The 14,294-nt window shown below is 40.1% G+C and overlaps 1 protein-coding gene across 1 annotated transcript in view; it reads right to left on the minus strand.

Moving 5' to 3' along the window:
• LOC146562389 (uncharacterized) overlaps positions 1 to 14,294 on the minus strand; it is a 306,632-nt gene that overhangs the window by 181,086 nt on the left and 111,252 nt on the right. Inside the window, exons 6-7 of the mRNA XM_085294108.1 lie at positions 10,483 to 10,607; positions 9,173 to 9,316 (exon numbers count right to left, since the gene is read on the minus strand). Coding sequence (XP_085150234.1) covers positions 9,173 to 9,316; positions 10,483 to 10,607 — 269 coding nt within the window. The remainder of the gene's footprint in view (positions 1 to 9,172; positions 9,317 to 10,482; positions 10,608 to 14,294) is intronic.

Genomic DNA, 14,294 nt, shown 5'->3' on the forward strand with positions numbered 1-14,294 from the left:
GACCCGCAGCACTAGAGCTCAAGCAGCCATCTTGGCAGTCAGTCCTTTTTGGGGTTGGTGGGGGCGAGTTTGTGCGGGGGGGGGGGGGGGGGGGGGGGGGGTTTCAAGGTACATAAGTCTGCTGGGACTCACCATTTCCTCTTTCTCACTGCTGTAATAAAGAAGCTTCTATTTTTCTTTCATACAGTTTATCTTTGATCGGTAATTTATTACTCAGTTGACAAGAAATGTAAACATCCACATAATTTGGAGCAGAAATCATTACTTCCTGTAGTTATATTTACTATGAGGACAACGATACTCAGAAGGGGATTAGTAATCAAGGCATCTGATGGTGTAAGCTGTTCCCCCACGGGGACAGTGACTTTCTCTCTCTTCCTTCCTGTTCTTGTGAATATCTCAACCTTGGATTCAGTCATTTCCAATAAACAAGAGAATTCAAATAATCATTGTGACATATTTCACTCGCTCCCTTTGTCTCCTTTTCTCACTCTCACATGATCGCACACAGCGCACTCCTCCCTCTACAGGGCCTCCTACATGGGAAAAGTAGACGGGGCATGAAAGGTACACAGTGTTGATCCAGACGATAAGCTGACCAACTGGGTTCATTTATCAAGGAAAATCAGTGCTCAAATGTGATCCTGGTGTGGGATGCAAAGCCTTATGACAACTCCATCCCATCCACAGCTCTGGGCTTGTTGTCGTAGTTGCCTTGCAGAAACCCCTGAAGTGTTATTACAGACCTTCTCTGCCATAAAACAGAACATTAGTTAAAACAAATATTTAAATCTAGGTAAGAAGGACACAAGGGAGACAGTCTGAATGATGTATGCCAGATTAAACTATGCCTAGAAAGACGGAGAAATGACCTTAACCGTCTTTATGCTGCAAAACCCGGTTATATGTGATATATTAAGAAAACCGCAGGCAGATTAGAGACACAGATACAGTAAGTAAAACTCATCTGGTATGACTTTCTGTGCAAACTGAAACCCAATACATACATATCAGATCTGAATACTGTGCAGCGATAATAGCTGAATATTCATTTTAGAGCGAGCGGAAGACAAACATTCCTGTCCTTAATGACATCTCTTGGGAGGAAGTTCATTACACAAGGTTGTTACGCAACAAAACTCTGTCACTTTGAGAGGTCAAAGGAGGTTCACATTGCTAACATTAGCGCAAAACCCAGTGGCAACTAGGTTAGTGACACTCCCTGCATAAAAGAGGATCTTTAAAAGAACTGGGATACAAGTAACATCAGTTCTCCAGGTAGACATGATAAGACTTCACTTCTGTGACCTACTTTGTGTGAGACTGCAAAAAGAACATCATATAAAAGGTATGGATATTGTCTAGCTCATAAAACCAGACATTAGCAGTGGAAACCTTTTGAGTATAACCAGTTCACTAGGGGTGTCACACAATATTCTAAATCCGAGTGTGTATCCAAATATTCTTAAAATAAGCAGACATTTGATTTGGATCTTATGCATGCTTAAATGGTTTACTTCTGTGTTAGCTTTCCTGAACAATTAATTAAATGTCATTTTTGGCCAATCCTGACAACATAACCATCAACCACGTGTTGCTTTTTTGTACCCTGAGTACTAAACCTCAGGCATTTTTGAACAATCCCACAGTGGTGTTTGAAGCACCAGCAGGGCCTCGGAGCAAGATACTTGTCTAAGATGATGTTGATCTACAAAATACCTGGGCAGAAAACATTGCTCTTTGGAAAAGAGGTTAAATAGCCTTTTCAGACTTCTACTCCCTTTGAAACTGTGCCCTTGTTTTTCCTTTGGAAGCAACATTAAAAATAAGTCTGTTGTCATTATTTAGGGTACCCGAATGTAGGCAAGGTAGCAGTCAGTTTACCTGCGATGTGTTTATCAGACGTCTTTTTAAGTTGTTCACATATTCTAACAATGTGAATTAAAGCAATAAAATTTAAAGAATTCAACCAAAGAACCATAACTTTTCAAATGTCTAATTTTCATGATTTTGTTTTATATCACTATTGAGTGTTAATAAATAATTATCAGGATGGTGTAAACAGAGATGGCCAACGCGTTACTGTAATCTGATTACTTTTTTCAAGTAACGAGTAAAGTAAGGGATTACTATTGCAAAAACGGTAATTAGATTACCATTACTTTCCCGTAGGAACGCTGCGTTACTGCGTTACTAAAACCGTGATTTTTTGCGAGAATGTCTCACGACAGTGATGTAAGCGAGTGCGCCGTTAGTGACAACAGCTGTGTGCAGATCAACAATGGATCACATATCGAGTGTGGGAGAGAGTATGAGCGTGCAGCGTTTAAAGCGTGGAAGTACTGGCCTTACTTTGAGTTTGATTCCATAAAAAGTGACAAAAACATTAGTGTCCGTTGTGCGTGGGAAGAAAACTTCTTTTTACAGCGAAAAAACCCCTAAACTTCCAAGCAAGCACCGAGTGCGCTATGACGTAATGGGAAATTCACAGAGAAACTCGCGGATTCTTCCATTGACCGCGGCACACCTGCACCAGGGTAAACCTCCGCCTACCGCAGTCCTGCTTTACAGGTGTAAATAGAGCAACAGGACCGCTGAGTCTTTGACTTTATTTATTTTCTGCTGTGTTTTACTTGCATCTATTTGAAAGACTGAGTGTAAACACAAAAAATATTTTATGTGCTGGAATGTGCAGAAAATAGGTTTAAATGTTAAACTAATTTATTCAAGTCAGAGAATGTTGCATATAGTTTAATTTTTGCTTGATGCATAAAGTTAAAAGATTAAAACTGATAAAACAAGTTAAAAAAAAGAGACTTTTCCATTTGATTACATTTTGTATGATGGATTATGCAGAAAAAGTAGAATTGGGCTGAAAGATCTATCGCTTTATCACCTATTCAGGTTGTAAATCATGTTTTTAAAAAGTAACTAAGTAACTAAGTAACTAAGTAATTAATTACTTTTGAAAATAAGTAATCAGTAAAGTAACGGGATTACTTTTTTGGGGAAGTAATCAGTAATTAATCAGTTACTGATTACTTTTTTCAAGTAACTTGACCAACACTGGGTGTAAAATGTAAAGGGCAGTATATGGCAACATTGTTACTTTACAGAACATCCAATGTGTCCTCTTTTTCTTCTTCTTCGTTATTATTACTATCATCATCTTGCTCTGTTCATCGGTCCATCCCTTGAACCTAGAGCTACCATGAGGATGTGATGGTTCACATCCTGTCACTATATGGAGTGTCAAGGAGAACAATCTTCAAGCTTTTCTTTTATTAATTTCTTAACCATAAACCTTTTTATGGGAAATTTTATTGGCACAGTGCTCCATCTTTTTCTTGACTGAAAGAAAAAAAGAGCAACTATCATCACTAATACTGTTGTAGTTCATGTCCCACATTTTCTCAATTATATTTCTTTGTCTTTATATTTAGTAAGTTTTTCCGATAACTTTCAGAGAGACATTTCTTTCAGTTGGGACAGCAGTGAGCACATAAGTCCCCCGTTGTCCTTCTCTACTAAATCACACTAGCCTCATCGCGTTCACTTATCGCTGATGCGTTCATAACATTACTATGTGTCTTGGATGTTGCAAATATTTGCATACTGCCCAACAGAGGTATGCTGCAGCTTTGTTGTGCCTTGTATGTATTCTGTTTTGATTAATTCTGATCGCCCACAGAGTAGATGGTGTAGTGTCTCTTCTTAGTGTTGAGCAGCAATAGTAATAATAATAATAATAACAATAACAATAAGAAGGTAAAGAAGAAGAGTTTGGTGAGTCTGTATGGAATAATATACAGCAACAATGAGCAGGGAATTCTGATAGTCGTTGAATCATCCCACATAGAAACAGCCAGGTGTACATGTCCTCATGGAAGGTGAGGTTGACTGTAAGTGCACGTGCGCGCGCACGTGTGTGTGTGTGTGTGTGTGTGTGTGTGTGAAAACATTGTAGATGCAGTTGCTCACTGTTCTGTGCACAGATGGATGATTGATGTCCATGCAGGCCTACATTTTTGAGTGGATTGGAGTCACAGCACATGAGCAAACACAAGATGGGAGACAGTGGAACTCTTCACTACAAAGACTAGCAAGAGTCTCTGTACCACAAACACACACTGCAGAAACTCAAACTCACACACCACACCCATAGATCCACTTCCCCACCTCCACTGCTTGAAGATCTACCTGCCAGCTGCTGCCAGTCGCAGGGAAAGATGGGCTTTGTTGGTTTTGTGAAGCCCACCGACAAGACCCCCCTGGAGACTGCAGGTCTCCAGCAGCACAAGCCTCAGCCTTATCCACTCCGCCGCACAGGCAATCTGTTTTCTATATTACCAGCCTGTATCACTGTACTATGCACTATAGAACAGCAATTGAGCAGGAAATTAAGTTAGGGGATCGGTATTTGGCGGAGGAGAACGAGCTGGTGTGGTCTTCTCTCTCCACATACAAGGATCATTAAATATCACATGAGTTTTTTGATAAATTCTCCTCTATCTGCTGTTCCCATCAACTTACTCCCCTCTTCCCCCTCTCTCTTTTTCTCTGTCTCTTTTCTTTCTTCTTCAATTTCCCTATCATCATCTACCAGTTTCTCTCTCATCTAGCTGTATTTGTAGAGTGTATGAACCAAAACATCCTAATGGATGTTTAAACAGCTTGAGATGTGTCAGCCTGGGAACTACCTCCCTGTGACAGGGAGCTCTGGCAGGGAATTGAAACCATTACAAGGGGAAAATAGGGGACATATTTCTTTCTTGTCCTTTTTGTTTATTTCTCTTCCTCTCTCAGGATCCTTTTCTGTCATCCTCCTCGCTTCTCTGTCTATTTTCTCACATTATTTCTCTGTACAAACAAACGGAGGACCGACTCGAAGCATTTGTGGATTCCAAATTGGAGCAGTCTTTTTTTTTACTTTGATTACTTTCCTCCCCTTGTTTCCATATGTACTCTCCCACCTGAGTCTTAAATGAGTGACCGTGTGATTCTGTGTAAGCATAAGTAGTGAGTGAGGGAAAGAAGGACAAAGTGAGCGCAAGCTAGGTCAGTGCGCTACTGTTCATAATAGTAATACTTACACTGGAGCACTGCCAGCACACATACAAAAACCATCTCAGCGCTCTGATGTGAAGCAGTGGTTTTATTTTTATTTTTTAGCACAAAAAGGACTTTTTTGTTTCTTTTATTAACTTCTTAATCATAAACCTCATTATCAAACTAATAATTAACTTATATTTCAGATTACTTTTAGGTTAATTTTGGGTATTCAAATGCCCCAGATCTCTAATATTAATGAAATGTATATTCATAGAAGACATTGATTCCATTATCTCCTCTTCACACTTTAGGGAAAATCCTTATTTGGTAAGATAGAGTGGACCTGAATGGACTACATTTATACGATTTCCTAAAGCTTTCGAGCAAATATTTAACTATCACACAAATTTGCCTAAAAATATTTTCTTCTGAACTGCTTAATATCTAATGAGGCCTTACAAAATAAAGACGTTTTTATAGTCGTGACTCATGGAAGCAGTTATCCCCTGTCGCTGATTGACATGTTGAGTTTCTTCTTCAGAGCAATGTTTTTGCCTGAAACTGAAAGCAGACACTGCTTTTATTACATCCATCCAGACAGACAGACAGCAGACACAGAAGCTCACTCACAAGGACAATGAGCTCTCCTGCAACAATTTAAGGTCAATCAGTAGCGCTGACAGCTAAATTAACAAGTGCTACAGGCACCATTACATTAGACCCCTGATTGTGTAACAATAAATATATCAATACTCTGTGTCACAGATAAACTAATATCTACAAATAAGCAAATCAAATGGAAAAAAAATATATTACTCTGGAGATAGGTTTACAACCACCACTGGCTACACAGAACATACAGGTTACTCAAGACCTGTGTATCGGTCAGGTTAGTAGGAGGCAGTCGGAGAGATAAGGTGCCAAACAGGTCTAAATCCCTCCTGAAGCTGACTTGATGGACAGACAGGCCACCATTAACAATGCGGTAGCTTGTGAGAGCAGCAGCTGATGGAAAGATACCCTGGCATTTGCTGTGTTAAGAAGTGGCCCTTAAAGATTTCACACTTCCAATTTCTTTGAATTATCTGCCATCTCCAGCCTGTCACTCAGCCTGACAATCTCAGATTTTTGCTCACTGAGGCAACGGCCTGGTTATTGACAAAGCAATCCACAGTGATACAGCAAAACCTGATAAAACATTAGTCAAACGACACAACGTACAAATCTAGACGCACCTCACACTCGGAAAGATGCTCACACTCTTTGTTTTCCCTTTTTCAGCTGAGCACAGCTTTAGTACAATAAGAAGTAAGGATTGTCCAGAATTATATTTAAGAGTGTGACCAATAAAGAGTGGCACAGATACAAAGAAATCCAGATATTGAAATATATCATCTAATATCCTTGATATACGTATATATGGTGAATATGATTAATAGGAAAGGAAAATGATCAGGTTGTAGGTATATCTGCAGTGAAGACAATAGTGCATGGCTCTTCAACACAGTCACAGATGAAGTGACACAAGCATTAACTCACTTTGGTCTGTATCATCCTGTGCATTTTTTTTTGTGATATTGATACACCAGTGATGCCAACATATCAGGTTTATCTTTGCCTTTTGTGTAAAAGCATGAATCTGCGATTTGCTGTCACATGAAACTTGGTTGAACATCCATTATACATCACAATTAGAAGCATTATAGCTGACACAGCAGAAAGGATTCGCTATAGTCCACTTATGAAGCAGTGATGACAGCCAATGCTGTTACAAGACAGAACAGACCGCTTATCAGATCTTTGCTGGTTTTGATTCGCTCGCTGATTCAGACAGGCCATGATAGAAATATCACAACATCCCCATTACCCTCAGCATTCAGTACATAGTGCACAGCCTGTGCTTTCTATGAATTATTAAAAGCAGACAGATTATGCTGCAAGGCTGCACGGCTGCTAGTCTAGAGGCAGGTTACAGATGCTGCTGAGTAAAACAGTAACATCAGAAGTGCGTTTGTTCTTTTTTTAAAGAAGGGGCTTTGTTCTCTTCTTTGTCAGATTAGGGGGGCTTCGATAGGTTTCAGCGTATGGGTTTAAAAAGAAAAGGAGGGGGAAATAGTTGGTGGGGTTTGGACAAGTTGTATGCTTGTGGACATTTGTGAGTGTGTATGGCACAAGATGAAGAGGGGGTGAAGGGCATAGTGTCAGGGCTTGTCTGACATGTGGCCTGGTGGGCTGGCTGGATGGTTGGTTTGCTGTCTAGATGGCTGGTTGGGTACAGCCCAGCTCAAGCCTGGCAACTCTCTCTCTCTCTCGCTCTCTCTCTCCCTGGAGTGACGGGCTGAGACATTAAGACAGGCATTTTAATTAACTGTGCCACTCTTCCACCTGCTGCCCTCAATATGCTCCGGCCCTGGCAAGCTGTTTCTCATACCACTGACTCCCTTGCACTCCTTTTGTTCCATCTTCCCCATCTCTCTACTTTTTGACTTACTCCTCTTCTTTCTCTCACTTTCTTTCCAATTTTCAAATCTGACCCCTCATTACTTCGACTTTTCTCTCCCCCAAAGCCTTCTTTCCTATTCGTTGTGTATCCCTCTGCTGTTTGACCCTAATAAATGAAAACTCATACCAATAGATAAGGCGATTCCATCAGGCTCAAATGACAGAGTTAGCCAATTTCTTTTTCTTTCTTTCTTTTTTTAACTTGGAGAGAATTAATTCCTACATGTGTCCTGTTCTACTGGCCCTCTAACTACCCCCTCCCAACCACTGAACACAGATACACGAACACACACTCGCGCACACACACACATTGTACACACTCATGCTCTTCAAATCTATCTGGTAATTCAGTTCTGCCCGACACTCATCAGGCTATTCATTAAGGCCTGATTGGAGATGGATATTTCTTTTTCCTCCTGACAGAATGGAACTAGGGATCAAGCTGGGGACATTACAGGATTTGGAAGAGGGACTGCAACACACAGCCATGTGAGTGTGTGTCTTTTTTACTTGGTCAATCAGTGTGAATGTGAGCTCATAAATGTTTGTATTAATATGTGTAAATGTATGCCTGGCGGTTTAAGAATCTCATTTGGTGCCGTGACTCCTATAGTTTAATCATTTAGATCATAAATTGAGAATTAATTCAAACAGAACGGAGCAACAAATGATCCACTTTTAGCACTCTACTTAAATTGTATTACACTTTTAATGGGGTTAATAATAGACGGCATTACCAACACAGGAAAACGGCACTACAAAGTGTTGTATTAAAAGGATTAATGTTCTCCCTTCAGAATTGAAGCCAGGTCTTGGAGATACAGCTAAAACTAACAAATGGCCCAACTCAGGCTCCATGATGGGGCCTCAGTTGCAGTCATACTACAGTAAGAAGACAGCAACTGGGGCCAATATATCAGCCTGGCAGACACGGCGCATTCATCTGCCGTGTGGGGAGAAGTGACTTTGAAGTTCTCCGCGGTGAGGTGAAAGAGCAGCTGTGGCCTCAACCTCTGTGTTTATGTAGCCGCTCAAGCCCTGGGAGAGCTCTTAATGAACGATGTGGATAAATGGACACCACGGCTAAAAGCACACACTCAAATGTCTGTGTGCGGGCTAAGACACTAAGGCACTGATTTATTAGCCAAACATCGGTATTGGCCAGTATTCTCCATGATGATCGCTATCAGCTTATCTGAAAATGAGTTCATGCTCACCAGAGGCTGTTTGTCTGTTGTTTCCCACTACGTTAGCAGTATTACACATGGGATCGAGTATCAAAAAGTTGTACACATTTGAACTTATGAAGTTGTGATGAAAGGCTGAAAGGCAGTTGCGTATTTATAATGAAGAGTTCTAGGTCTCAGTGGCACAAAATGGGAAATAAATAATGAAAATGTGCAACAAAAGACTCGTATAAGCATTGCTTGAGGTCAGATCGTTATTTAAATTTGTATCAGAACTGCATGTAGAATTTCAGCGTATCCCTTATAATGTCATAGAGGTCATCCACACTGTTAACTTATATGTCCACATGTGCTTTGAACTGAAATATGCATCAACAGCTGGCAGGTGATGGTATGTTTGTAATAGCCTTCAAACATAAGCAGAGACAAACCTGTTAGAAGAAGGCTGTGCCAACATCCACCAGCAATGTCTTTCACTGGCGAATCTGGTAGCGTCACTTCCTCTGGGGACAGGATGTTTCCCTTTGTGCTTCCACATGACCGTCCACATCCCCACTGAAACAATTTCCCATCACCTGCATGATCAGTTAATAAATTGAGTTTAAGTAGTAAACAATTACACTTCCAATTTAAGCCAATAAATATTTGTGGTAAATTATTAATGAAATGAATACAGTTTCAGCGATGATTTGTAAGTTCCCCCCCAAAAGTCCAAACTTTTGAATACTCAGGTCCTTTTATCTTATACAACAGATATGAGATACCAAGTGATAGAACATGTACTGAACCCTGTACGGTTCCTCCATTAAAAGCAAAGCACCCCACCGGAGGGGCCTCCAACCCCCTGCAGCTCATTTTGCATCTCTCTGCAGCACGCATCTCGGAGCATGTTGTCCTTGTTGTGCGGCTGCTGTGTGGGGGTCTCTAGAGATAAATTATGGATGCAACGCAAAAGCTGTAAAATTTGTTGTATCTTCTATTATCTTCATGTTAAAGGCCACAAAAGCTCTTCAGTGAAGTCAGCCATTAAGAAATGACAGGTATTGCTATCAGGCTTCTTTATAGGCTATTACCTGCAATGACAGCAGCTGCTGCTGCACCACTGTACGGCCTATCACATTATTTGCAGCTAAAGTCAGCTACTGTGTCATTTTGCCTCATTTTCTTGACAGTGCTATCATAAATCCATTGGGCTGCAGGGGAAACTGTCGACTACCCCGATTATCTTCATAGCCTGAATGAATTCTGAAATGTATGTAACAGGCAATGACTGCTATGGATCAGGAGCCAGGGCCATATTCTCACTAACTCTCTCCCTCGCTCCCACCACCACCCCAGCCCCCTCCTTCTGTGTAACGCTCTCAGGTGATGTGCTGATGGAGGGCTCGAGTACTTTGACTAAAAGAAGCCAACTCTGAACTGCAATGACAGCTGATGACAACAATGTTAGCCACCCCTTCTTAAAGGTGTTTTCTGCTTGAGCATTTTACTTCCCCTTGCCCAAAGGGAGGGAAAAAGACAAATAAAATTGAAAAATATCACACAAATCTAAATTCTAAGTAGTCGCCAATAGGATCCTTCTATGCATTTTGATGGACAAACTAGGGTCCAGTTCACACATGAAAAATTCAGTCCATTTTTTCAAAACTTAAATATTTTCAATCCTTATTTATTCATTTAAAACATTACTGTGATTAAATGTCATGTAACCCAAGCAGACATACACAGTGCATTACAGTACCTGTCAGTGCAAGATTATGGTTTGCCCCACAGGTGACCTTCGACACATGGTCCACACGCTCCACAAAGCGGGGAACAACTGCATTTTCATTAGAACCGCTGCCAATTTGTCCATAATCATTTTGGCTGTAGGGTGAAAAGCATAAACACGTAATTAGGAATATAATTAATTACCTGCAGGCATCATCTCTTTTATCACATTTTAAACTCCGTAGAACACAATTTCAAAGCATGGAAATATCGTACATCTTTCGATTTCTATAGGGTAAAAAAAAAAAATTAATGAAAGCATAGCAGCAAGCAGGTTCCACTGGGGACTGTGCAACATATGTGTTGCCTCCCATTTCTATGGATCCTCTTTGTGACAATAACAAGACATAGCCCTATCAGAAGTGAAACACCTCACTAACTAATTAGACTCTCAGGCTGCAGTCTGACAAAATAAAAAAGAGAAAAGTGCTTGAAGGGAGACTTGCTCTCCCGCAATTTGCATCTGCCACTTTTTACTGCATCTGTTCCAAGTGCCATTCAACGTTCTCTTCCTCCTTTTGTTGGAAAGTGTTGAGCCCCAACTATTTAAGCTCACCTCCTACCTACCCGGAGCTTTGTTCCTGCTCCTTTGCAGACCAGTAATGAGCCAACCGCCACAAAACTGCTAGGAAATTAATGACTCATTACGGACGGGGCCTAGACCGCTCCACAGCCTCTTGCCTCTTTTCCCCCGCTCCACCCACATGCCCACATGTAATCCTCTGTCTCTCCCCCCTTTTCTCTCTCTTTCCCTCATCCCTTCAACCCATACAGAAAGACCCCAACACCTCCCTATCAATTAGAGCCTATTACAGGGCTCCCATGCTAGCAGGGTAAAGAAAGACGGCCTTCACAGCTCAAGAGTGTGTGCAGGAGAGATTGGGAGAGTTGAATGAGGAGCCTTAAGGTGCTCCTTTCACACCCTTGCCCTTATCCATTATGCCAGCGTGTAAAGCCCCCTTGGAGAAACGTGTAGCCCCAAAAAGACTTGGGGATGAAAATAAGTCAAGGGAGGAATTCTTGGTCACACCTTTTCCCTTTTCCGTCTCCTTCAGTGTCAAATTATATCATAACTAGTCCTCAAGCAAAGCAACATGGTCACTGTGCTCCTCCTTTAAATGGAGTGTTAGAAAAAGATGGTAAGCTCTGAATGGCACGTATTAATCATACCATCTGTGTCTGTATTGATAGACAGACCAGCTGAGACAGATATTTAGCAGATGAAGCAAATGGCGGACAAGCACGTACACATGAAAATTCATGTGGTTATTGATTTCTTTTAGTTTCACTCTTTCAGTGCATTCCACTAGGTAATAACTACTTATTCGTGGGATTGTTGGTCTTTGTTCAGAGGGACTAAAAAATATGATTCTACTTCTCTAGCATTTTTGAATATCTTTTCTCTTTTTCTGCACGATAGAATATGTATCAGCTTTTCATTCAAGCATTCTGTGCTCACTGGTTTTTTGAAGCTAAGGTGCATTTCAAGGCAATCCCTCTGAGAGTGAATGGGTGAGATCACATGGGCTTGAGGTGGTTTAGAATGGCAAATCCTGCTGAAAGTGTCATCTCCAGTCGGAGGCATCAATTTGGTGTGTGAAACAGAGGCCCAGGAGAGCCCGATAGCCTGCGAGATTCCTGAAAGGAGCAAAGGGGCCTGGGGATCAGCTCATACACACCTGGATTAGACAGGAATTTCACAAAGCGCCTCGAATACATGAAGGAAAAGTGTAAAAGGAGGAAAAGTGGAAGAAACACGATAGACAACTTGGGATAAAGTGCAGAGAGAATTTGAAAGGAAAGCCACTTATTTAATATCACTTTTACAGTATATGGTGACCCTCTGTATTTTATACAGTAAATTAATTTCTTTGTTTTACAGAAATTAGTGAAAACAACATAAAAAAATTATATATACATATATATGTATATACACACACACACACACACACACACACACACATATATATACATACATATATATATATATATACATACATACACACACACACACACACACACGTATATATATATATATATATATATATATATATATATATATATATATATATATATATATATATATATATATATATATATATATATATTTGAAGAAGAAAATCCAAGATCAAACATTAACATGCACTTCTAAAGCCAACTGAGTGAAAAGAGACAACTTTTTGTCCTCTTTGACTTTGACACTATTGTATACAATAGTTATTTATCATCATATGAAGAATACACAGAAAAAGGAGTTGATCAATGACCTCCATCTGGGGACGACTGTCAAAGCTCATAAATATGTTTAATAGGGAGATATTAAAACATTGACATGCACAAATTAAACCTAAATTACTGGTAGCACTATTTCTGGCCAAACATTTCGGTAACTGTAAAGCGGTGCACATAGGCAGCAGTATTATCTCTAATATAAAGCCTCAATTAGCTTAAGTGAGAGCAAAATGGCTGATAATTATTGCACCAGCTCATTAGACTTGTTCTGACACTAAAACCACTTAAATCACCACACAGACATAAACACCAGCACAGAGGCAAACGCACACATGCAGATGTTAGCGTTTATTCCCATCGTAATGAGGCAGATACTGTGCAGGTTGGGTTTTTACATGTTTAGTGGAAAAACTAAACACTTCAAACTTGACTTAATAGGGTCTCACCATTACATAAGCTAATTAGAAATCGGTACATGGATGGCAATTTTACTAAACGATAATAAAAAGTAAAAACAAATGGCAAAGGAGCGTCAGGGCGTGTGCTGTTGTGCACTTCAGGTTTAGTTACAGACATTTTTTTAACTTCATAAGCGAGACCAAGTTAGAGCAAAGAATTTTTAGTCTTGAGCAAATACAATGTGATCATTTAGAAGTCAATAACAAAGTCACTCAAGTCAAAAGACATATTATGGAAATATGATCTATAAAATAGCGACGAACACAAAGGCAAGGTATTTGCTGTACCAGCAATAGATCTTGGCTAATAATGATGCAGGCTCCTATAGAATAAAATCCTTGGGGCCAGTCATGAAAGTTTAAGATTCAATGCGGTAAAATACAATGTGCTGTAAAATATTAATGTGTGTGGTAAAATTATGCTGGGGGTAATATTTTAGATTGCCTCTGTCTGTAAAAAAGACATATCTGTATTTATTTACAAGCAGGGATAGTGGATGGGGGGCTTTGTTTGAAGCCATGTTTATGAATATTGACTCTGGCTCCTTGGTAAGTGGCTATAAATCTGCAAGAGGATCTTTGTAAAGTTCCCTTGGAGGACATAACTTCAGGTCTAACCGTCTCCTTCCTTCACTTGACTTTTAAACATTTGGATATAGCCTGGCCAACTACATTTAGAGCTGCTTCTAAATTATGAAAGCTTCCACTTTGATAGTCCAAGTGCTAACCAATCAAAGTTGATAAATTGCGGCAATAGATTTATCTAGGACAGAAACACAGGTGCGTTTGGCCCTTGATCTGGAGTGTTTATGAGTTTGGGAATTAAAAAAATAAAAAATGGATCTCTGCATATCTAGCTATGTTCCAAACACTGACTTAGATGCCTTTAAAGCTTTGAGATTCCCACCATCTACCCACACTTCCTGAAATATACTTACGCCAGATACTGACATGTATGCATGTATCATCTGACTTTACAGCCAGATCTTTCAGTGCTAGTCTCTGATGAAAAGTGTGAACAACTTGAAGAGCGTGACCTGTGCTGATAGGAGGAGCATTACTCCTGTGATCAAAAAGATCATACAAGTAAAGA

The sequence above is a fragment of the Mchenga conophoros genome, linkage group LG12 (assembly GCF_057382185.1).
Source record: "Mchenga conophoros isolate Kocher_MC1m ecotype Shallow Benthic linkage group LG12, M_conophoros_male_GT1.1, whole genome shotgun sequence".
Classification (NCBI taxonomy): domain Eukaryota; kingdom Metazoa; phylum Chordata; class Actinopteri; order Cichliformes; family Cichlidae; genus Mchenga; species Mchenga conophoros.